The following is a 27,234-nucleotide window of genomic DNA, read 5'->3' as shown; positions in this document are numbered from 1 at the left end:
GTAGCTTTCATAAAAAATATTACTTATAGGCACTTTTATGTCAAAATATTGATAACCACTATCTGGAGCGAAGTTGGTAGGGGTTATGACAACATGCCACCTGGGTGTAATCTGCAATATGGTTTTAATTCTGTCAATATGTGATAATACTGTATTCTAAGCAGCTGCTGAAATCGTGTGTTATATGACATTGTATTTTTGCACTTGAATGTATTAAAATCAAATGCAGTAATGGAGCTGTTACATCTGATCAAACAATAAAACCTTTTCAAATGAATGAATGAATTCAATTAAACAAAGAAATCATGTAGCATTACGACAAACTTTAAGAGACCAAAAATCAGAATATTCCCATACTATCAATTTGTGTAAAGTAAAATTATAGCAAGGAAAGGTTTAGAAAGTAGAACATGATGTCAAAGTAATGGAGCAGTTCCTGAATAAATATTTGCTGGTTTTATTATTTTTCTTTTTCATTTGATTTTACTCATGGAACAGGCAGTCTTTCAAACCTTGATTATTTCAAGCTAAACTGGGATAGGATGTTACAAATCAACAAAGAAATACATGTACCTTTTTATGAGGCCACCATTATCAAGTTTAATCGCTCCCGATAATGGTCTCCTGCATTAATTTAAGCTGTCATTCTGTTTAATGATTAAAATTTGTCTCATATCATTAACCCAATGATCAATTTATCAATTTCTTCTATTTTACATTTGTACACATTGCCTATTAAACTTATAGCTGGTGCATTGAACAAAGAAATATAAGCAATCAATCAATCAACAGATAATGGTATAGACAATGTTGTGTTTTCATTCACAGGAAAAACTGTGTAGTAATAACCTTTAGACAAGGCCTTGTGACATGGTTATAGTCAAATAATAGCTGAATCAAGATTAGTGGTTAGAACCAGGTTAATCCTTCAGTCATTCAGCATCAGGCCAATATGCACTGTCAATGAATGACATCATGGAACCACTATATGTTCACTCCTGTATTAAAGAGCTCATTGATGCAAACAATATGCTTGCGAATTGGCTTCTATCTCTAAACTAGTGGATTCAAGCCTAGAACGATGGCTAACATGAGAAATCCAAGCTAGGTTTCATCATAATGCTCTGTTTGTTCATCCGGGTTAAGTCCCTTTTTACTACTTGCTCAAGTTTTCTAATACACATGTCACACACAGGGCCTTGTCTAAAGGCTAGTAATAGCCATTCTCTCATAGCTTTCTGGGAACCTAAGTTACAGGAGATTCTAACCATATGATTACAAATATGATCATTCTAGTACATAACAATTAATCTTAATTAACTCTAACTTTCACACCCCCTAAGAATCTTTGTAAAAAAATGTTTGTTTTATCCCAGCTTCCTTTACAGATAAGACAGACTCTTTTCTTAATGATTAATATCTGATAGTGGAACAAAATCCTTAATTTAAAGCACCAAAGAGTTAAAATATCTGATATAAAAAATGCCAACCTCAGATACTATCAAAGATGTTACTTTACCAAACTTGTCAAACTGGTTAACAGTGTAACATATTCATAGCAATAGAAACAGAGCATCATAAGGTTTCGGGGGGGGGGGTTAGGTTGAATCACATCGACTGGTATAACACATATTTGGTGTTGAATGGCTTTGAAGATAATCTCAAGTTAGCTTACATTAAAGCCGAACCTATTAATAAAAGCTGTCTTTCAACAGTGTACAACCTGTATCATGTAGACAGCCATTTAACAATCTATATTCCGTTTCATATCATACTGGTAGAAAGACAGAAGAAAACTTGAGGGAGAATACATATATCATCCAATATACAAAATGCATTAAATGGTAAAAAATATCAACCTCTTTCATTTCAACTAACAAAGCTTATAACCACTGTTCAAACATCATGTAGGCTTGAAATATTGGTTGACTAAAAAATGAAATAATGGAAGGTGATTTCCTGCAAGGTTCTGTATCAATTATGAAATATAAAAGGGTTAGCACTCAAGTGTAGTAAACCGAGATTGCCCGATGCTTCATCCTGCTTGAATGAATTCAAATGATGCTCAATGGTGATTGGCTACTGCTTTGTAGTTGGAATTGATATGATTTGGGAAGTTATGATTGTGATTCATTTGACCATTCTTCTCATTGATCATCTCATCTTCTGAACTACTCTCCTCTACATCACTCCTGGCATCCTTGGTAACCTAACGGGGAGTACAACACATAGTATCATTACTTCAAATCAATCACATTTTTTGGTTAAATTGTTGGATTGTCCGGCTACCGAAAAAAGGTTTAATGCAGCTTGACAAAAAAAACATTCTAAGCTTCAAAATTATATAAATAACTTGTCAAAATTGATCAACAATAACCCCCATCTCAATGATACACCCAAGCAGTAGAAAGTCAGTGCCATCTCAATGATACACCCAAGCAGTAGAAAGTCAGTGCCATCTCAATGATACATCCAAGCAGTAGAAAGTCAGTGCCATCTCAATGATACACCCAAGCAGTAGAAAGTCAGTGCCATCTCAATGATACACCCAAGCAGTAGAAAGTCAGTGCCATCTCAATGATACACCCAAGCAGTAGAAAGTCAGTGCCATCTCAATGATACACCCAAGCAGTAGAAAGTCAGTGCCATCTCAATGATACATCCAAGCAGTAGAAAGTCAGTGCCATCTCAATGATACACCCAAGCAGTAGAAAGTCAGTGCCATCTCAATGATACACCCAAGCAGTAGAAAGTCAGTGCCATCTCAATGATACACCCAAGCAGTAGAAAGTCAGTGCCATCTCAATGATACATCCAAGCAGTAGAAAGTCAGTGCCATCTCAATGATACACCCAAGCAGTAGAAAGTCAGTGCCATCTCAATGATACATCCAAGCAGTAGAAAGTCAGTGCCATCTCAATGATACACCCAAGCAGTAGAAAGTCAGTGCCATCTCAATGATACACCCAAGCAGTAGAAAGTCAGTGCCATCTCAATGATACACCCAAGCAGTCAGTGCCATCTCAATGATACATCCAAGCAGTAGAAAGTCAGTGCCATCTCAATGATACACCCAAGCAGTAGAAAGTCAGTGCCATCTCAATGATACATCCAAGCAGTAGAAAGTCAGTGCCATCTCAATGATACATCCAAGCAGTAGAAAGTCAGTGCCATCTCAATGATACAACCAAGCAGTAGAAAGTCAGTGCCATCTCAATGATACATCCAAGCAGTAGAAAGTCAGTGCCATCTCAATGATACACCCAAGCAGTCATTAAAATGGTGTGAAAAACTACTCTATCTCGTCTTTTATTTATTAATAAGTTTACAACTTTAAATTTTGATAGTATCAAGGAGAATAATTACATGTATCTAATTTTCAGTTTTTGAAGACCAAATTATTATTTTGAATTTTGACAGAAAGCCTTCCCTGGTGACTGATTTTAGGTTGGCTGGTCATATATGATCAAAGATAAAGCTATAATATAATCATATACATTTAACAAGGCTAAGAAGAGATATTTTCAATAAAAAAAACATCATTCCCCACTCACTCTTAAAAGATTGACAAGCTTCACTTATGTCATTCATATAATAAACTAATTCTCCATGACAACAAGAAGGAACATACTGATCTGTCAAAACAATCATATACACAGTGTATATAGTCAAAACACAAATGTTTGCAATTTAGATTTATATTCAGGCAGCAAGTTAAATCAATGAACTAGCATAGTATGTAGATAAATATAATTATCTAGATGTTGGAATAGATGGCTTTCTATAAGATACACATACATGTATATGATAAACAGGACAGAGCAAGTATAAGATGAGCTAAGATGAATTATTCTCTTGGGATTTGTTTTCATGAGAATGAAGTGCTTATTCTAGAGTGCTTCAATGAAAATCAACTGAAGTGAGACTGTGCCTTCATCAGAAAAAAAGTTATACCAAATTTCAAGCTCAAGCCCAAATCTGGCATGCATTTATATGTGGTATAAAGCTTGTGTTAACTATATGTGGCATGCTCAATACTAAAGGCAGTTACTAGATCATTCTATCTTACAAGAACCTGGTTTGACTCCCTGTCAAATGGTGGCAAGATTTACAGTCAAGTGGGTTAGAAATAACAATATATTTCAGAGTATTTTGAGCAAACATTGGGCTATGTAATACACTATCCATGTCATCAGCAATGACTAGTTTAAGAAGCAACTTTGTTCTGGTTACATGTACCTTATAAAAACAATATTTAATAATAATATGCAAAATTTGTATTGCACTTAATACAATGGCCTGTATTCAGAAGTCATGTTTAACTCTGTGCTAAAATTATGGGAAGCTAACAAAAAATATTGTTTACACTGTATGCTTGTAATGTTCACTGTGCTCTTTCCTAATTCTAACTACATGTATCTTATTCTTCCTTTGTGAGTCAAATGAGCTAATGCTCTACTGCTAGAGATTTATGTCACAATTGGCATCCATACTTCAAAATAGGGGCCAATGTATCAGAGCGCTGCATACTATTACCCCATCTATAGTGCAGTTATCCTCATCACATGCTCGAGGATTCATTCCTTCCTTCTGGATACCTATTTACTACACCTGGGTGGAGAGTGGCAAATGTAGATAAACGGCTTGGGAAAGGACGAGAGTGCTGTGGTGGGATTTGAACCCCCAGACCATGTGATTCGAAGCCTGGAAACTTAACCTATACACATGATTACCTGGCAATTGGTAATAGCTTTGTAGACCATACATGAGATAAGGAAGAACTTACCTGACCATTGGTAATAGCTTTGTAGACCATATATGAGATAAGGAAGAACTTACCTGGCCATTGGTAATAGCTTTGTAGACCATATATGAGATAAGGAAGAACTTACCTGGCCATTGGTAATAGCTTTGTAGACCATACATGAGATAAGGAAGAACTTACCTGGCCATTGGTAATAGCTTTGTAGACCATATATGAGATAAGGAAGAACTTACCTGACCATTGGTAATAGCTTTGTAGACCATACATGAGATAAGGAAGAACTTACCTGGCCATTGGTAATAGCTTTGTAGACCATACATGAGATAAGGAAGAACTTACCTGACCATTGGTAATAGCTTTGTAGACCATACATGAGATAAGGAAGAACTTACCTGACCATTGGTAATAGCTTTGTAGACCATACATGAGATAAGGAAGAACTTACCTGGGCATTGGTAATAGGTTTGTAGACCATACATGAGATAAGGAAGAACTTACCTGACCATTGGTAATAGCTTTGTAGACCATACATGAGATAAGGAAGAACTTACCTGGCCATTGGTAATAGCTTTGTAGACCATACATGAGATAAGGAAGAACTTACCTGACCATTGGTAATAGCTTTGTAGACCATATATGAGATAAGGAAGAACTTACCTGGCCATTGGTAATAGCTTTGTAGACCATACATGAGATAAGGAAGAACTTACCTGACCATTGGTAATAGCTTTGTAGACCATACATGAGATAAGGAAGAACTTACCTGGCCATTGGTAATAGCTTTGTAGACCATACATGAGATAAGGAAGAACTTACCTGGCCATTGGTAATAGCTTTGTAGACCATACATGAGATAAGGAAGAACTTACCTGGCCATTGGTAATAGCTTTGTAGACCATACATGAGATGAGGAAGAACCAATAACTATTGAGAATCTGAAGAATGATGAGAAGTCCATTGAAGAAGTAGTATGCAGGAAATGGTCCAATGATTTCAAGAGATTGGAATAGAGAGCTGAAGATCACCCTGTTCATTCAAATAAAGATAGATAAAGGGAAAATTAAATCCATGTTGTATATTTTAATATAATTTGGAGGACAAGGTTCCGAAGTCGTGTGTAAGATCTGACAGTCTAAAAAGGTATCCCCATTTTGTTTCATTCAGATGAAATCCTACATTACAATCAGAGAGGAGTTTCATGAAGCTGATACAGAGGAAAATTATGAATAACTTTACAAAAGCATCATGTAGTTTGGTGCCTACCAAGATATCCCAATATCCCACTTCGTCTTTGAAGTGGGACTGACTTTCTGTTGACCCAAATAAAACTTTGACAAATATTCAAATATTGCTGATGGGAATAAATATGCAGATTGACCATCTTCCAATTCCATTCATATAGGCTTTCAGGATTGCCTTTTTTTTTAAAAGCTTCAGAGCAAGTTCCATCATTTACTTTTTTCTAAAGCTAGGATTCCACCAACAGAATTCTCCCAAAACCACCCGAATACAAATATTTGAATTCGAAGCTGATTTGTAAGCCTAGCTTAAAAAAGCAGTCAGGAAAACTTTGTAAAAGTATATGACTTACATATTGTAATATTTGCATGTATAATGCTTTAAATGACATAGAAGTGCAAGCTAATTCTTCTGGTAGTACTTATAATTGTATGACACATCATTATTAAACTAAAGATTAATCTCATCTCACTAAAGTGAGTCTGTATTTACTATGAACATCCTAACCATCTTAAGACTTGTAGGAGTTGTTATGTCATAGAACTCCTTCTTTTATGCAAATGAAAAATAAGTATAACTAGAATTCTAATAATAACAAAATACAAATCTAAGAGGGTCCCACCCTTAGGATATGAACTACCCCCACATTGCAAGTCTGTTTTCACATAAGGTAACAGAATTTTTTATCATGACTGCCTGATTGCATGTCTTATATTGATTCTGTTAGTGATGTATGTCTAGTAGATACATCATTGTTTGATTTCCTCTCTTATTCTTTGAAAATGATTCCCTTTAGAGATGTGTGAGGATCCATGGCTATCCCTCTTTGACATTTTATAATCTAGGAATTATGGAGTCAGCAAATGCCACATGTTGACTCTATACAAGATTAAGTTGGACTTTGAAAATAAACAATACAGTAATTTCTCCATTATGATGATCATAAATTCAATGTTTACTTCTTTCCATCACATACATGTACTGAATCACAAAGATATGAAAATACAAATGAAAAAAAATGTAGAATTTGCTGGTACGTGACATTTGAATGATTTTATTGTCAACATGACTGTGTATACCAATGTCTACATTATTAAAAAAATTACATTAGGAGGGGAATTTTATAAAAGATAACCAAAAGAAAAGGATTGGGGACTCATCAAGGTCTATTCTTATTGTGACATACCAAATCAACCACTACACTATGATCCCTCCTTCCTTGGCTTTATTTTATAGACAACCAAATGATCTATCCTGGGTGGGAAATGTGAGTTAACATGGAAGTTATCTATTTACCATCCCCACCCCTCACCCAAAAATGAATACAATAAAAGTAGCTGGCAATAGTTATTAAATTTAATCATTTGAAGTCATTTTGAGTTACATCAATACAACTAAAATAGTGAAATTATGAGAGCTAAAATTAATAACATCTCCCTCGTTAAAAAATCAACAAAGATACGCACCCAACTTATGACAAGTGTCAGCATTAGTGTTACACAAAATGACGTTTTATGATCAAATTATTTGATGTGTTTGAGTTCTGTGGCACGCATTGGCACAATTTACGCACTGGCACAACTCAAGTCATGCCAATGCGTGTCAAGGAACACTGCCAATGCCATGACGAGGCAAGAATTTTATAATGTTCAAAATTTTGGTCACGATAAAATTAAACAAGTGGAATGCCTCTGGCCGTCTCACCTGCATCACGCGATTCAACATAGCAGCAGTGCTGACTTTGAAAACTACTATAACTCGCACAAGATGTTCAGTGATACTTGGTTTCTCTTATTTCCACCTTTTATGAACTAGACCAATACACTTTACAGAGATAGGATGGTAATTCAACAAATACCCCCAAAGTGGCCAAAGTTCATTGACCTCACATGACCTTTGAACTTGATCATGTGACCTGAAACTTGCACAGGATATTCAATGATACTTGATTACTCTTATGTCCAAGTTTCAAAAGTCCGATCAATAAACTTGCGAAGTTATGATGGTAATTCAACAGACACCCCCATTATGGCCACAGTTCATTGACCTTTGATCTTGGTCATGTGACCTAAAATGTGCACAGGATGTTCAGTGATACTTGATTACTCTTATGTCCAAGTTTTATGAACTAGACCAAAAAACTTTTAAAGTTTTTATTAAAGTTATGATGGTAATTCAACAAATACCCCCAATTCGGCCAAAGTTCATTGACCCTAAATGACCTTTGACCTTGATCATGTGACCTGAAACTTGCACAGGATGTTCAGGGATACTTGATTACTATTATGTCCAAGTTTCATGAATCAGATCCAAAAACTTTTAAAGTTTTGATTGTAATTCAACAGATACCCCCAAATCGGCCAAAGTTCATTGACCCTAAATGACCTTTGACCTTGGTCATGTGACGTGAAACTCATGCAGGATGTTTGGTGATACTTGATTAACCTTATGTCTAAGTTTAATGAACTAGGTCCATATATTTTCTAAGTTATGATGACATTTCAAAAACTTAACCTCAGGTTAAGATTTTGATGTTGATTCCCCAACATGGTCTAAGTTCATTGACCCTAAATGACCTTGGTCATGTGACATGAAACTCTAATAGGATGTTCAGTAATACTTGATTAACGTTACGGCCAAGTTTCATGAACTAGGTCTATATACTTTCTAAGTTATGATGTCATTTCAAAAACTTAACCTCGGGTTAAGATTTGATGTTGACGCCGCCGCCGCCGTCGGAAAAGCGGCGCCTATAGTCTCACTCTGCTATGCAGGTGAGACAAAAACAGGATCATACACTATGAGGGTAGATGCGTGCCAGTGCGCACCATAACATGACTGTCACAAACGGTTCACGAACAGCTCACGTCGAGTTCATAAGTAGGTCACAACATGTTCACGCATTCGTGAAGTATTCATAAACTGATCTTGAACTCCAGGGGGCCACTTCCATTCACGAGTGGATACCATGCGCGACCATGGGGTCTCGAAAAGCACCCTAAACACGTAATTTCCATATTCTGAAAATGCACCCCTTAACAAGTATTGGCGTGTGAAACCCTACCCTTAACAAGTATTTGAAACAAAACGATACTCTTGGCAAATGTTCCCTGAAATGAACCCCTAAACAAGTACAGGAATGTTTTATTGTTACAGGTCCTTCGGTCGTCGGCTTTACCTGATTTGGTTTAGTATTACCCCACCTACCTCACGCAAATCGGACTCTAAACACGAAGTGTTGGGGCAAAAGGACATCCTTTATAAAACATTTTAATTTTGTTTTATCATCCCCGCAAATTCGACCCTAAACACGTAATTTTTCTAGCGAAATAGATACCCTTTTTTCATTATTTTTGTGTTTTTGACACCCTTATCACGTTACATACGTAACGTGCCCTATCGTGAAAAAGACATCCTTTTTACGTGTTTTTTTGGTCGTGCATGGTATCCACTCGTCAATGTAAGTGGCCCCCCCCCGGGCTTGAACTAGTCGTGATAAGTGCAGGAGCCTCCAAGTTCGTGTCCCAAAATAACACAACTTGCCACGACAAAATCGTGACCGAAAGTCGTGCTAGTGTCGGCCCATCACAAGTGTTAAGGTTGTGTTAAACATACATACCAAAATGGAAGAAATATTATGCGAGATAGAAAGAATGCAGTAGTGAACACAGCAAACAAGCAATTAGCTCCAGCCTCATACTGAGCGTATTTCATCATCTTTCCAATCTGTACATTGTCCATTAAGAATAGGGAGGGGGGGAGAGAGAGAGAGACAGGAATACACAGGGAAGGAGATGAGAGATACAGAAGAAAGAATGAGAGAGAAATAGAGGGAACGGAAGGGAAGACAGGGTTAAAAGAGGGGGAGGAGAAAGAGCAGGATGGACAGACAGGTTGACAGAAAGATAAGCAGAGAAGGATGGAAGGAAGGAAGGAAGGAAGGAAGGAAGGAAGGAAGGAAGGAAGGAAGGAAGGAAGGAAGGAAGGAAGGAAGGAAGGAAGGAAGGAAGGAAGGAAGGAAGGAAGGAAGGAAGAAAGAAAGAAAGAAAGAAAGAAAGAAAGAAAGAAAGAAAGAAAGAAAGAAAGAAAGAAAGAAAGAAAGAAAGAAAGAAAGAAAGAAAGAAAGAAAGAAAGAAAGAAAGAAAGAAAGAAAGGCAAGAGTAGAAAATGGGAGAAAACATAAAACCAAGACAAATTCAATAATGCACTTACCCAAATGGAAGGAATAAAATCCGCGAGAGGAAAAATACAAGACTAAAAACTCCAAATAACGCATTAGCTGCAGAATGCGATGATAAATAATTACATATTTTGGCAAGCTGTAGGACAAAAAATATATATAAACCTTTGAAAGCTAAGTCCTCCCAACAAAATATCTAAATCCATGATTAATACTAATATGGAGAAAGAAAACCCCATAAAACTGAGACATTTCAAATCACACATAGTTTCACATACATGTAGCATCATTACGTCATATATCAACTGTATCATTTGTATTTCACTGTATTTGAAATATTTTATTTACCTCTTACAATGCAAAATTAGAATATATTTCCCATTAAACATATCAATATCATTGTCATTGTTTTCTACAGGAAGGAAGGGGAGGGGGTGATTAGTGACAAGCTTTTAATGCTCAAAATTCAAATACTTGGACCACAATTTTAAACTATTCTACTTGATTTATACTCATTGCTGTGTACTTTTTAGTGAAGATATTACTAGTATTGTACACTTTAATAGGGCAATCTTTTATATACTTTAATACTGTACTACTTGGGGATATGATGTACAAGGAGTATACAAAACATAACCTGTACCTACTTTCCCTTTAATATACACCTACTGTAATATCACATATTATCACCCCCAACATGATTGTTTTGCACAGATTTGTGTACTTCCAATAAAATGAGTACTGTACTTTTACTGCACTGCACCTGTACAAGAAGATCTCTGTTATTAATCACTATTCATATGCATATTGATCACTCAAATCTGTAAGTTATTCCATAAGGTTTCGTACAAGGATCACACACTTAAATGTTCAATACAGTAATGTATAAGTGCAGGCAGGGATGCAAGGAAAATGGGGGAGGGTAAAAAAGGGGGCATGTGGCCGCTTACCTTTTAATAATATTTTTGAATGTATTATTTTTTAAAATGTATTACAAAAAGGATTGCTTTCCAAGGTACATGTAGTAGAGTGAAAAAAAGATTAAATCTAAATTGCAAATTCATGGAAAATGGTATGCTTTTCAAACTTGGATACGTACATGTACAAGTAAATCTAGTCTAAGGTTTCACCTCATAATGAAAATTGAATATTTCCAGTTCTCTTTGAGGCATTATTATTAAATATGACCAAATAATTGGTTTTAAAGATCAATCTCAAGATGAGTTCAAACAGAACCCAATGAAATTTCTACCACCAAAGTGTTTATATATAAATATAAAAAACGTGTGCCAAATAGTTCTCCAAGAAAATGTGTTAATTGCTGAGAAATAAGCAAAATAAGCATGGAAATCCATCAAATGTCTGACTGGTATTTTTTGAAGTAAATAAGTTTTTAAAAAGCAATATTAATACACTGTCCCACATATGCTTTTCTGTATTAGGGATCATCGGAATGATTGATTTTGAGCTAAGATTTCATGATTTTACAAAAGTAAGTTCACATTAATGTACCAGATCTATACATATGAAAATATTTTAACATAATAACTTTGATTTAAAAAAGACAAATCGTGCAACTACTATCTTTTACCTTTAAGGTATTCTGAAATTGAAAGATGATTTTTGGCTTTAAGTCCATGTTCACTGTATCACTATAATGTCATGTCTTAATCATAATATCATTCTTCTGTCTTGTGGTGTTGGCAACCAGTCAAAAATTGGTATGATTTGTATTTAATATCCTTACCTCAAGGAATATGTCTGCCACATCATGAGTGAGTAAAACAATGCAGCCAATCCTGGTGAAGTTACATGTCCATGAGAAACCAAGCAAGAAGATTGTTGCAAAGTGATGTATAAACTGTGGAATAAAATCCTGAATAAAAAAAAAATTGGAACAAAAGAGGAATACATGATATAAGCTCTGATACACTGTATGCTTGAGTTTATTCAGTACAACTTTCTCATCCCCTTCAAATATATTAATAAATCTTTTCCCTGCTACAGTTAGAGGAAAACAAATACCCTTTTTACACAGGATTTTCGTAGCCCCGGACTATCGCTAACCCCGTACTATTCTTAACTCCGTACTATATTTTTTCCTTTTCACACATGCCAAATTGTTATTGCTAACCCCGGATAAGCAATGCTTGCTTTTCACACACGAAACTCGCTAACCCCGGACTAGTGGTTTTTGTCGATCATTCGGAGTACAAGTACTTTACTCGTACCTTTTTACACACGCTAAAATTTCCTTAACCCTGTACTATAGGTGGGGCTAAATTGCCATTTAGCCCCACCTATAGTACGGGGTTTAAAGCTTAGCCCACTTTCGTTTTACACTAGCGATCTTAACCCCGTACTATCGCTCTTAGCACCGCAATTGCTGGGATAACCCTGCTTTTCTGCAGGGCCAAATAATCCCGTACTAAAGGTGGGGTTAGCCCACTTTGCAAAAATGCTGTGTAAAAAGAAAGTGGGCTAAGCTAAACCCCGTACTATAGGTGGGGCTAAATGGCAATTTAGCCCCACCTATAGTACGGGGTTAAGGAAATTTTAGCCTGTGTAAAAAGGGTAAAAGAGCCCTGGAAAATAAAAAAAGAGAAGCGGAAATTCCGGTTATAGGGCGGGTCCAAATTATGAATTGGAATGCAATGTACATGAATTTGGCTCAAAAGTTAGCCCCCCCAAATAAATTGTGTTGAATGCTATTTCATTGGGTGTTCTATGTCAGATCACCTATCAATTTTGTCAGAATTATTATTTCTTTATTGTTTATTTTTAAGGCTAATGTTTGTCACCAAGTTTGAGAAATCTGTCTTGTCAATTTCTTTGACAATCAATCGATCAATTATATTTACAGCAAATAAACTTTATCACAAAGGTCATGCAGAGGTCATGATGCATGTGTAAAATTGCCAATGATTAATTTTGGATATGTTTCGGGTCATTTTAAGCATTTTAACAATTTGCGTGCACACGTATAGGCATACTTTTCATGTATAACATTGTTATGCCATATAGAATTGCTGGTTTTTTCTATGTGTATGCATTAATGATATAAGTCGTTTCAGAACGCTGATCTTAAACATGATACTGGTAGTGCTGTTTATGCTTAACTTTTCAGAGGTGAATCAAGATCTCCAGCTGGTGTCACATCGTAATTTTCGTTAAGCAAAAAAGCGAGGTCAAATTGGGCGCACCCTTTTTCGAAAGTTTATTTTTCCGAGTGTTGTTATGATCGACTATTATTTAAAAATCAAATGATTTCCGATATTTAAGTAATTGCATGGAGCTACTTGATATAGCCATAGCATTCTATCATGGTGAGGAAAATAGTGAGACAAAATAAAGAATACTAAGGTATGCATAAGAAAGACATCTATTTGTTTATGCTACTTGGGCTTCTTGCTCAGCAATGTCTTCTCATCATAACTCAAATCCCTCAACATTCATCATGATGACAAATTAGAAGAGTAGTATTAGTGATAGTACTTAAATTAACTAGATTTTAATTCGTCATGCGGACGAATTAGGTGGTCTGTCTTTATTCTCGCCATCATGATCACTGTTACCATGTTCATGCAGATCAATATGATCTTCATGATAAAAGAATGTTCATTATGGATGGAATACTTGTGAAAGACGGGAGATAAAGCACTGTGAAAAGAGTCTCTTTGATGTATGACAATACATGTGATATGAAAAAAGTAATATTAATCTGTTTTTCTCTTGCTAAATTTTAACTTTTATACCTTTTAATTATCATAAAGGATCATGTACGAGGTGGTAAAAAGAAAAAAAAATCTTGTTCACCCCAGGAATCGAACCTACGCCCCCGAGAAAGCAAGTCAAATGCGTTATCCATTGAGCCACGATATTCCCCATAGAGATTACACGTAAGCAAATTTGAGAATTACAATTCCCATTTTGCAAGCGAAATACGGGCAGGATGGAGGGTAACTTGCGAAAGCTTAGAATCTCAGCTACAACATACTAAAAGCTCAGGGAAAACTGACAAAAAAAATGGAGATATGGCTCACGAAATGGAGGAATGTTGAATCTAGTTTTGAGAAGAAGTCATGTCCCATAGAGATTACACGCAAAATGAGGAAAAATGACATGCCTTTATTATTTGCAATTTTTCAGGATGATCCGTTTATCAAAATGAAAAATAAAGGCAATAATTAATAAAGAGTAAGACCTAAGCTATAACATATCGAAAATTTTGCGAAAATTGACAAATATTCACAGAGTTAGAGCCTAATTTGCATAATTATCATAACAAGGAAAACGGATATTTTGACTTCAGACGCCATTTTGATGACGTCAAGATCAAATTGAGGGACAATGGGGACATGAAATCAAATCTACAATTCATACTCTATCGATATATGAAAAAAAAATTGGGGGTCAACGGACTATTTAAAGAGCTACAGTGAATTTGCAATAGGCACGTTTTTGCCCATATATGGCCTATAGTGAGAGCTCGCGCGCACACGTGCTGCAAACTTTAACGGGTGTTAATTTCGTTATTAATGGTTGTAGAAGGTTGATCAAGGTATCAAATTGCTCAGAGTTTTATTATCAATGCAATGATTTAAAACAAGTGGAATGCCTCTGGCCGTCTCACCTGCATCACGCGGTTCAATATAGCAGCAGTGCTGACTTTGCATACTACTCTAACTCGCACAAGATGTTCAGTGATACATGGTTACTCTTATGTCCTCTTTTTATGAACTAGACCAATAAACTTACAGAGATATGATGGTTATTCAACAAAAAACCACAACATGGCCAAAGTTCATTGACCTTACATGACCTTTGACCTTGATCATGTGACCTGAAACTGGAACAGGATGTTCAGTGATACTTGATTACTCTTATGTACAAGTTTCATGAATCAGATCCATAAACTTTCAAAGTTATGATGGTAATTCAACAGATACACCCAATTCGGCTGAAGTTCATTGACCTTTGACCTTGGACATGTGACCTGAAACACGCACAGGATGTTCAGTGATACTTGGTTACTCTAATGTCCAAGTTTAACGAACTAGACCAATAAACTTTCAAAGTTATGATGGTAATTCAACAGATACCCCCGATTCGGCCAAAGTTCATTGACCCTAAATGACCTTTGACCTTAATCATGAGACCTGAAACTTGCACAAAATGTTCAGTGATGCTTGATTACTATTATGTCCAAGTTTCATGATTCAGATCCATAAACTTTCAAAGTTATGATGGGAATTCAACAGATATCCCCAATTCGGCCAAAGTTCATTGACCCTAAATGACCTTTGACCTTGATCATGTGACCTGCAACTTGCACAAAATGTTCAGTGATGCTTGATTACTATTATGTCCAAGTTTCATGAATCAGATCCATAAACTTTCAAAGTTATGATGGGAATTCAACAGATATCCCCAATTCGTCCAAAGTTCATTGACCCTAAATGACCTTTGACCTTGGTCATGTGACGTGAAACTCATGCAGGATGTTCATTGATACTTGATTAACCTTATGTCCAAGTTTCATGAACTAGGTCCATATATTTTCTAAGTTATGATGACATTTCAAAAACTTAACCTCAGGTTAAGATTTCGATGTTGATTCCTCCAACATGGTCTAAGTTCATTGACCCTAAATGACCTTTGACCTTGGTCATGTGACATGAAACTCTAATAGGATGTTCAGTAATACTTGATTAACCTTATGGCCAAGTTTTATTAACTAGGTCCATATACTTTCTAAGTTATGATGTCATTTCAAAAACTTAACCTCAGGTTAAGATTTGATGTTGACGCCGCCGCCGTCGCCGTCGGAAAAGCGGCGCCTATAGTCTCACTTTGCTTCGCAGGTGAGACAAAAAATCGGTATTTCTGCATTGAGTTAAGACGCTACGCGCGAAAACGCGCGCGCATATGTGCGTGCGCGCAAATATTTGAAATGCCTAAAATTACCTGAAACGTACCCAAAAAATTTTATAGGCCATTTGGAGAATTTTTTTACCTTTGACGCGCGCGTCATGACCTTTACATGACCTTTGATGACATTGACAGTTGACCTTTGACGTGAAGTTAATGTCATGTAAATATTGTTAATTTTTGATAATTGATAATGAAGATATGATCAAATGAAGAATTTTACAAAATGGCGCGTAGATGACGTCATCATGACCATATGACCTTGAAAAGCTTAGTATGCCGTCTCTATGACAAACTCTATATATGACAAAAAAATCAGTAAAATTGATTAAGCCAATTCCGAGAAAAGTTGGCGACAAACATAGGTGCGAAAAATAAATAATAAAGAAATAAAGAAAATTCTGACGAAATTAAGAGGTGATCTGTCATAGACAGACCACGTAATAATCACACATGCAAATGTGTATTGGTCATTAGAACCAGGGAGATAAGAGGTAATTCCGTGGACTTAAATCCCTGTAAGAACCATGCGACTGTATTTGCCTGCCGATGATCATCCCACCGGAAAAGTGTACCAAATAACTTCATTTAAACATGTTCACAATCGTGTTTTGTTTATACTTCCCCAGAAACCTGATTCTGGTCAAACGTTTTTGAAACGTACCTCTTTGTGAGTTTACGATCGGTGTTCTGAAACGTCATTTAAATGAAAGTAAGCATGGATGCAACCATGTTTAAGACTAATCACGTATGGAAACACTGATTCTGGCCTGAAAAGTGTAAGCATAAACACGCCCAAAGATCACTATCAAAATGAGGGAATGACACCCATAAAAAAATTGCAGCACACGTGCGTGGGTACCCAACTATGGGCTAACTATAGGCCATGTACTGGCAAGAGCATGCCTATTGAGCATTCACAGTAGCTCTTCATTATGATCATTATTAAAATGTTGAGATCACTAGAGGTTAAAAAATATTCCATGGACAAAGAGTTTACAGTACCATCATTAGAACAAGCAAATATCTACAATGTTTCAGGTATATTTGCAGTTTAATGGGGTGATTGTTTTATTTGTGGGAGAAATTCAATAGCATTCTGATCTTGACAAAAATGCTCATTAGTTCATATTGTTTGTCTATTTTTTCAAGCCCTTTTATTGAATTTTTTTTATTTGATGTTTCTGTTTCATACAAACTATCAAACTTGTTTTAGGGTTTCATTATAATCTACTCTCAATATGCAATTTGAAAAAGTGTGACTATATTACCATCATTCTTATTTTTAAAACAAACTTCCTATCAATATCCTCTTTCGATTTCATCACCATAGACACCGTTCTCACTACATTCCTAAATCTAGTGTACTGGAACAAGATTTGTGGAAACTAGTTAAATGCGTAGTGGTCTTGGAAGCGATCTTCCAAACCAGTTTGGGAAACCACCATGCGATTTAGTTGTCAAGATTATTTTGCCTCAGCAAACTGGTTTTAGCTCAAGTGAGGAAACAACCGTTCTTCGGGAAGCGTGCTACTACATACAACAGGTGTAGAATGCCTATGCTGCGATTTCGAATTTTGCGCTAAACGTGTCACCCCATTGAGAGCATTTCCATAGCAAGAAAATCCCTTTACATGAAGTGATTTTGAAAACCACTTTCGTGTGATCAAGTAGGAACGCTAGCAAAGTGATCTTCCAACTGGTTTTCTGAATCAGTTTCCACTAAACTAGTTTTAGAAAGCGTAATGAGAAGGGCCTCATTTATGAAGCAAAAAATGTTGTTCCTAATATTTTCCTCTATATCAGATATAAATAAGGGAGGAGTTCATCCCAATATAAACCATGTCTGACTGGTGATCAATACGATTGAAATGTCAGGAATGGCTCTTTGCGTTTTTTTCCACTCCAGAAATGGAAAAAATTAGTGAAAACATAACAGAAAAGAATGGACGTGGGTCGTGTTTAGCTGGGAGGATATTCATCAGAAGCCAAGCAAATGAAAGTGGATGATAGTTCCAAAGGCCTTACGGGGAGTTTGAAAACTTTGTATGTACAGGACTCATACACTTTACATCCTTTCTCTTTCCATGCTACTATGTATACAAGTTCCATGTACCTTATCTCTCTTCCGTTTTCTTTGTTCGACTGCAGTGAATGCAAATTACAAGGATACTCAGAAGATGCAGAAACGATACAGCTGACTAGACATGGGACATTTGTTGCTTGTATATATTGCAGATTTATATTGTACACGGCGGAATTAAAGTTCATCCGTTCTAAAAGCTTTGTGCAACTCAGAACTTTTAACGTGGATGAAATTGGACAGATGCTTGATGGATAGAGCATACAAAAAAAGTATGCAATGGGTTTGAAACGGATGCATAGCGTTTTCCAGCGAATGGCAAGATTTTATTACGCATTACAACCTCTATGCATCAGTGGGACAAGGCCTTTATAAGAAAAAGAGAAAAATATTACATGCACTTGAGGAGAATGTTGAAAATATCAGCAACATTGGGTGTAAAGCAAGAAACTTACAACTTAAGTATAGCTAAACTTCACAAAATATGCACATATTGGTCGGTATGCAAATGAGGTGCCGATGATGTCACCTACTCACTACACACTGGTAATGAAGAGAAAACTGAAAGTAACAAAGAGAGAGAAAAGGAGATAGTGGGAGTGAGAGAGAGAGAGAATAAAGGGAAAATAAAAAGTGAAACAGGCAAAGGAAGTGTATTAAACTACATCCATATTAGTACTAACCATACTTAAAATCAAACTTATTAAGGGTGTGTTAATAGAATCAGCGTTTTCAAACATCATTTCAGAACGCTGATCGCACATGTTGTTCTGGGGAGTGCTGTTTATGCTTAAATTGTCAGAAGCAAAATCCCGATGTGCAGACCTGGCTTTGCATCTTAATTTTCGTTGAGCAGGACAGCAAGGTCAAATTGGGCATGCCATTTTTTGAAAGTTTTTCTTTTCAGAGTGTTGTTTATGGTCGACCATAATTTTAATCTTTGAACAATTTCTGATCTTTTATTAATTGCATGCAGCTTCTTGCCATAGCCAGAAAATTTCTACCATGGTGAGGATATGTAGGACAAAATAAAATATAAGAAAATAATAAGACATCAATTTAAATGCTACTGGAGTGTCTGGTTTAGCAATGTGTCCTCAGCATAACTCATGTTCCGCTTTGTTTAATCCCTCAACATTCATTGTGATGGTGAAAGAACTTAATTCAATAATCACTCTTATGCAATATAACCTGGGAGTTAAGAGGTAATTCTGTGGAGGAAAATCCCTTCCCATGGAACTGTATTGCCTGCAGATTTTCATCTTACTGGAATGTAATGTACCAAATGATGTCATTTAAACACATTTACGATCGTGGTCCTGTTTATACTTCCCCCAGAAACCCTGATTTTGGTCAAATGACGTTTAGAACTAGACCTTTTTGTAAGCTTACGATCGCCGTTCTGATATGTCGTTTACATTATTGGAGGCAACCATGTTTTGAAGTAATCACGTATGAAAACGCTGATTCTGGCCTGAAAAGTGGAAGCAAACACGACCTAAGACTTATCTACTACGCCAGTGTACAGAAACCCAGTAGGATATTATACTTCACATCTACAGTACAAAGTGTTATCATATGATTATACATGTACATGAATTACTTAGAAAACATCATTCATTTCAATTAATAAAGGTCCCTTTTTAAATTGGGAACACCGGGATGCGCATCACCATTGTTATTGTTCATTTGCATTTTATTAATCATACACCATTCAGTGACTTGGTCCAGATCATGTTGAAGAATGTGAATATCATGGTTATTCACATTATATCATCTGCTACATAATGTGAGACCAAACTTCATCTACAGTGATATATTTCCCACCTATAGTACAGGGTAAGAGACATTTTGCCCTGTGAGAAAATGCTAGCCACTCATGGTATCCACTCGTCAATGTAAGTGCCCCCCCCCCATGTGCACATCCCACAGAGTTGATCATACACTAGCCAGACATTATAGACTCATCAATCACATCAATAAACTCAATTTAGCTTTAAAAGAGAACATGTCCATCATACAAATAACCCATTTTGATTCCAATCATATTCCACAGCTGATCCTTGTAAAGTGCTCATCAATCAAATATCTCTATACTAGCAATAATACTTGACTGAACCATCAAATACAAATGTAATACCATCCACATGTTCAGATTGAAATACTACTTTTTTTCACAGGACAATGAAAAAACTAGAATATTTCATATTTCATATTAAAAGTATAAAAGAAATAGTGAGTGGGTGATGTCATCAGTCCCTTCAATTGTATACTGACCAGGATTTGCACATAACTCTGGTGAATTTGAGCGAAACTTAATTACATGAATATCACAACTTTTTAATTTTACACCCTATTTTTTAAAAATATTCAGTTATAGATATGTTCAATAACAGTTCAAACATGTGTTTAAAATATTCACTTGGTCCAGGTTAGGGTAGGCCTAGAGAAAAGCACGTACATATGTTTTGAATATTTCAAAAGCAAAGGTTGGAAACGTTTGACCCCCCCCCCCCCTCCCCTTTTCTGGTCCGTACGAGATCAGGTGGAAGTGTTTTAAATAATTATACAGTTCTCTCGAATGAATAGATCTGTGTATTAAAGTGCACAGGAAGTGTCTTCTGTTATAAATAATGTGTTGCTTTATGCACTCATCTGTTATTGAAAATCTTTGAATTACTATATGGTCATGCGTCATGAGCTCGCCCCCCAAAAAGGGTGGTGCTGTTACACATTTTGGCTTCGTGCTATAGTAATTCTTAATTATTTTCAAAACCATAGAGGCTATTCCAACAAATTTAGTATCATTTTAAAGCTGAATTAATAAGGCAATAGCCTGGAAAGTTTCATTGCTGTAGACTTTATAGAACTTGAGTTATAGCTCTCAAAAGTCAGGACACCAGAGGTGATGAGGGGTGGTGCCGGAAGCGGCGCTCCCGGAAGCGGCGCCGCCTGTACAAAGTCAATGGGAAAACGCAATTTTTGGTGCAATTTTTGGGAAAACATCAATATTTTTGTCAAAACTTGGCCTAAACCTACAAACTTGGTATCAAATTAAAGCTAACATAGTCTACTTTACTGTCTAATGATTGAAAAGTAGGTTTGGCCATGTCATAGACCTGTGTGATAAGGTTGAAACATAAAAATCTGATAAATTTGCAATGTCTTAATTTTGACATTTCTTCCAGATTGACACATATTTGAATGACAGTTATTGTTTAGCACTAAACTTGCATCAATTACAAAAAAAACACTTCCTACAATTCTGAGGGGATGAAAATACTGCTTAGTATCAAGGCAAATCATCAAAATTATTAACTGACAAAGGTCAATGACCTTCAAACATCCAGAAAATGTGTTACGAATTTTAGAAGGTTTAGCATTATTTTCTTAAAAGCACCAAGTTTGTACATCTTCACTGATGTCTTATTACACATACATATTTCACTAAATACACACACTGACATTCAACAATAAGTGTCTGTGTGAAATGGTCAAATTGACATGTACCTACCTCATATGCTATCATACCAAAGGACTGCATACTATATTTTGGCTTTGAACTCATCAAAACCCGCCATGGCTTTAAACTATCAAACACATGCTATGTGGATGTAATGTGTGCAATTGCACTTCAGAAACTTCTTTCACGAAGCTGCAGTAGTCATATATTAAAATATATGTATGTTTGTACATATAGCATCTGCAAACTTGTTTCAGTCTTTACTCCTGAACCTATAGACATTGTCTCTTGCATGTCATCATCACTTGGCAGATCATTGTAATAAGAGCCTCGGTAAGCAAATTGTGTAACTTACATTTCAATTGTTACTTTTCCTTTGAATTGTTTATGTACCTACATGTACCATCAATTCCTTTTAAAATGTTAATAACTTATAAATTCTGATGTACAAGGCAAAGAAAACCCAACAAATGTTGGTATTGCAAGCATTATAACACCTGATATATAGTATACGATTCCTGAAACGCATGATTTTTTTTGGCTAAAGTCGGGGTCAATTTTCAGATCACTAATTGAACATGAACCCTACACAATTATATATGGTTAGAAAGGTCTGAATGTGTTCTGTCATAATATAGCATTATTTTTGTCATAGGGGGACTACACAAAATTTTATGACAAAAACCATGAGATTAAAAAAAATATCAGAATTTCCCTATTCAAGTCCATGTAAAACTGTTGCCTTACACCTAATGCTATTTTTGAGTGCAGATTTGGATTCCTTGTGCAATTTCCTTTCAGAAAATGTATACTTTTGCTATCATAGGGTGTATACTTTGCCAGATAAATGTTTTTAAAGTTGAAAGTGCATCGCGAAAGCAAAAATCACCATGTAACACAAAAGGGCGACCTCATGACACATGACCATATAGAAATTTTAGAGTAATAGTATGGCATTTTAGCAGATTAATCTCAGTAACTCAAGGAGAATCATCCCAGCTCAAACAGATCACAGATGTTAACACTGAGGGAATACCTCAGTGACGACAAAGACCCTAGCTGCCGCCGGTTTTCCACTGACATGATTTGTCAAAGTCATGTCATCATTTGGGGCTTGATGTCTTCCAATAACCCCTCGAAGCCACATCTCTCTGATCTGGGGGCTACTCATCAAGGGGCAACACAGTCTGCGGAGGCAGAGTGGAAGAGACATCGCAAGCTGCGGAGGCCAAGAACTGGACTGGCCACCAGGGCCGAGTGGGGCATGTCAGGCCAGATGAGATGATGGGGGCTCGATTCAACAATCCTTGTTAAGTTTATTTTGTTATCAATAATCATGCATATCTTATGTACAATTTTTGTAAAACAATCAAAGAAAAAAACAGAAAGATTAAAGAGATTTGATTAAATATTTTACTGTATTTATCAGTTTTACTTATTCCTTTTTTGGTGTCAAGCAGCAGTAGGTAAATAATTTTTATAAAAAGTCACTCCCACGTGACATCTATTCAGGTTTTAACACGCTCCTATTAAAGTAGATGAAAGGTTTTGTCTGCAACTGGCCTTATGAATTTATTAAACTTTTGATTAATAATACTAATGGGAATTTTAAATTGGATGAATTATTTACTCTACTGGCAATGTGTGTAATATGACCTAAACATATTTTCATTGCTATTAAATAATATAAATTCCCATCATATTCTCAAAATATATGGTTTGGGACTGTCTATCTCTGAAACATGCACAAAATTTCAACTTAGACCAGTTCTCATTTACAACCTGAAACCAGTAATGTGAAAAGTAGTTTTTAGTTGAAACTAGTAATGTGGAAAGTAGTTTTTAGTTGAAACTCGTAATGTGGAAATAGTTTTTAGTTGAAACTAGTAATGTGGAAAGTAGTTTTTAGTTGAAACTAGTAATGTGGAAAGTAGTTTTTAGTTGAAACTAGTAATGTGGAAATAGTTTTTATTTGAAACTAGTAATGTGGAAAGTAGTTTTTAGTTGAAACTAGTAATGTGGAAATAGTTTTTAGTTGAAACTTGTAATGTGGAAATAGTTTTTAGTTGAAACTAGTAATGCGGAAATAGTTTTTAGTTGAAACTAGTAATGTGGAAAGTAGTTTTTAGTTGAAACTAGTAATGTGGAAATAGTTTTTAGTTGAAACTAGTAATGTGGAAATAGTTTTTAGTTGAAAGTAGTAATGTGGAAAGTAGTTTTTAGTTGAAACTAGTAATGTGGAAAGTAGTTTTCAGTTGAAACTAGTAATGTGGAAATAGTTTTTAGTTGAAACTAGTAATGTGGAAAGTAGTTTTCAGTTGAAACTAGTAATGTGGAAATAGTTTTAAGTTGAAACTAGTAATGTGGAAAGTAGTTTTCAGTAGTTTTTAGTTGAAACCAGGGGTGATTCCAAGCAAAAGCGAACATATTCCAAAAATTTATATTGGCTCTATTTAAAATCTGGATCAATACTTTTTTATCAAAACTCGTATGGAAGTTCATAAATATATCGAAGGGGTATCATAATTAGCCTGATTTTTTTCTCATGGGAGAAACAGAACCATACAAAAAAATGAAAACATGGGACTACTTAATTTTCAATTTAACAAAAAACTATTCTTTCTTTTTACAATTTCAGGTGGATAATGTGGGGGCGTCATGGTTACAACTCTCACAAATCTAGTCTTTTTGAGAAGTATGTGGGTTTGAATGACAGCCATAGCATGTTTTCCTTCAGCATCTTTTTCGGGAGGTCATGCGACCTTCAAGAGTTTACGATTACCTTTGCCATCACTACGATGTTGTAGAGAAGGTGAAAATCATCATAAACAACTCTGGATAATAATGCGTCTTTTACGGGAGGTCATGCGACCTTTCAGAGTTTACAATTACCTCCGCCATCACTACGATGTTATAGAGAAGGTGAATGTCATCGTAAACAACTTTGGATAATAGTGCGTCGTTTTCTAGAGGTCATGCGACCTTGAAGAGTTTACGATTACCTCTGCCATCACTACGATGTTGTAGAGAAGGTGAATATCAGTGTAAACAACTTTGGATAATAATGTGTCTTTTACTAGAGGTCATGCGACCTTTAAGAGTTTTACGATTACCTCCGCCATCACTACGACGTTGTAGAGAAGGTGAATATCATCGGAAACAACTTCGGATAGTAGTGCGTCCTTTTCGGTAAGTAATGCGACCTCTAAAAGTTCACGACGGACTCCACCATCACCACGATGTTGTAGAGAAGAGGCCTATCGTTGATCGGCGGTAGTGTCGCGCGCTGGAACGTCATTATCTTCTTTTCCTTCCTCCGATCATGTCAGAGATCAAAACAAACTATCATCTTCTCCTTCCACTTTTGTCGGAGATCAAAACAAATTCTGCCATCAGTGCGGCTTGCAGCATTTGTCCATGTGCCGGCCACATACAAATTTTAATGCATTTTTTTGTTTTTGAATATCTTCCGATCCGATATCCGAAACGATTTTCAATTTTAGGAGCAAAACTTTCGAACCCAACTCTGATCCCGTAATTGCTCTAACTTACTACATTAGTTTCTTAAGTTACATTCAGAGATTTTTCAATTTGTTTCCTCCCTTGCCCTTTTTAAATCGCTTTACATGTCAAGTCCACCCCAGAAAAATGTTGATTTGAATAAATAGAGAAAAATCTAATTAGCATAACACTGAAAATTTCATCAAAATCGGATATAAAATAAGAAAGTTATGACATTCTAAAATTTCGCTACATTTCACAAAACAGTTATATGCACATTCTGGTCGGTATGCTAATGAGGAGACTGATGACGCCATCCACTCACTATTTCTGTTCTATTTTAATAAATGAAATATTCTAATCTTTTCATCATTGCCAAGGGAAACAACGATTAATTCCTCCCTGAACATTTGGAAATAGCATTGTTCAATACTATATGGATCAGTCAAGTTGGTCCTTATCGTCAAAGCTATAAATGGGCAATTCCATGGAAAATGTTCACTTTAGAGAAAAAATGAAGTTTCAGATTTCACTCAAGCAGTCAAATTTTCTTAAAAAGTAATCTATAAAGTCTCAATTTCCAATAGAAAAATCGCAATATTAATAAAAATTTTGTAGTTTTTTCCATCATCAAAAAAATAGAATAGTATATTGCAAAATGTAAAAAATGTGGCTATTTTTAAACAATTCATCTTTCCTGTCTCTACCAAAAGCAAACAAGGTCCCAGAGGTCTCTTTTAACTTTTGAATAGTTGATTAATGTTTAAATCAACAGAAAATAATCGTTAAATTTTACGCCATTCATCAATTTTACAGAAATCTGTCTTCAGATTTGTGTGATTTCTTTACCATTATCAGTGTCATGTCCGTTACGTTTTTCACTTAAAGTTTTCACAGCTTACAGGAAATTTGTCTAAAGGTACTGCAGATTCAGATTCTATGTTAGAATTAAACCCCCTACCATGTGTAGCAATCATTTTCCCTTACCACTTCTCATTTTCATAAAAATGGCGTAACGGACATGACAATTCGCGTAACGGACATGACGCCTTATATATGGCAAATGGCAGCATTTACAAAAACAAAATATTAGGCTCAGTGTCACAGACTGAGGTTAGTCTCAATTGTTTGAGGATAGCTGAATGTAATATTTCCTAGAATCTGCATGTCATTCAAGCTATTTTTAGAACTTGGTGAATGAAGAAAGTTCAGCTCTTGTTCTGGTAGATTTTTCTGAGAATTAACGGTATGCCACATAATACTAGGATAAGATGCAGCTAGATCTGGCAACATACTCAGATCACAATCTGCATCATTCGTGTTTGAACAAACATTTGATTATCTTAGGTTCTTGCACTGACAGTTTGGAGCACGATAAAACTCCAACTTGTGAATTCATGATCATTGATGATATTACTTCAAAGTATCTGACTTTCACCAACCTCTACATGTACTTCTTCAGTGATGGCATGGGAATTGGGCTCACATTTAAAAGCAAGTTTGTATTCGGATATCTGTGTTTCATGATGTAGCTCTATGAATCCATGAATCTACAGTGGCACTTCTTTGCAGTATCACAAAGCAAAGGGGCCGTGGAAAGAATGTGGCGCGATCAATAAATTATGTCATCATAGTATTTTGGTCAGCCATAATCACGATTTGAATGATGTATCTTCAATTGTACACAAGCAGCGCGGACAATACAACAAAATTAGATACAGCCACATTTGTCAGCAAGCAAGATTGTAAGATTTACATGTAGAACATTCAAGATTTGATGAAAGGATGATTATACTCAGGATGATACTGTAGTTATTTTGAATGAAAAAAAATCTCAGAAGCTATTTACAAACATTCCGATTACCTTTCAACTCGTACATAATCGATAATGAAAGACCGCTTTCCAGGTACTGCTATTAAATTTTAATACCATTTTTTGTAATCTTAAAACTGACATTAATACTAGTACATGTTCTTTATCATACAATACACTCCATAATATGTTCTTGGATTTATACAGGTCTGGTAAATTTTGTTTTCTTGTCACAAAAAATGAGATTTGGTCTTCTCAG

The 27,234-nt window shown here is 35.7% G+C and overlaps 1 protein-coding gene across 1 annotated transcript in view; it reads right to left on the bottom strand.

Annotated features, from left to right (window-relative positions):
- Nucleotides 1–279: 279 nt before the first annotated feature.
- The window catches only part of LOC121426553 (ceramide synthase 5-like), a 36,512-nt gene continuing 9,557 nt past the window's right edge, over nt 280–27,234 (bottom strand). Inside the window, exons 5-8 of the mRNA XM_041622900.1 lie at nt 11,932–12,060; nt 10,217–10,323; nt 5,635–5,791; nt 280–2,209 (exon numbers count right to left, since the gene is read on the bottom strand). Of these exons, the coding sequence (XP_041478834.1) occupies nt 2,066–2,209; nt 5,635–5,791; nt 10,217–10,323; nt 11,932–12,060 (537 nt within the window). The 3' untranslated portion in view covers nt 280–2,065. The remainder of the gene's footprint in view (nt 2,210–5,634; nt 5,792–10,216; nt 10,324–11,931; nt 12,061–27,234) is intronic.

The sequence above is a fragment of the Lytechinus variegatus genome, chromosome 13, assembly GCF_018143015.1.
Source record: "Lytechinus variegatus isolate NC3 chromosome 13, Lvar_3.0, whole genome shotgun sequence".
NCBI lineage: Eukaryota > Metazoa > Echinodermata > Echinoidea > Temnopleuroida > Toxopneustidae > Lytechinus > Lytechinus variegatus.
Note: the sequence above shows the minus strand (reverse complement) of the source record. Positions and strands in the feature narration are given on the sequence as shown.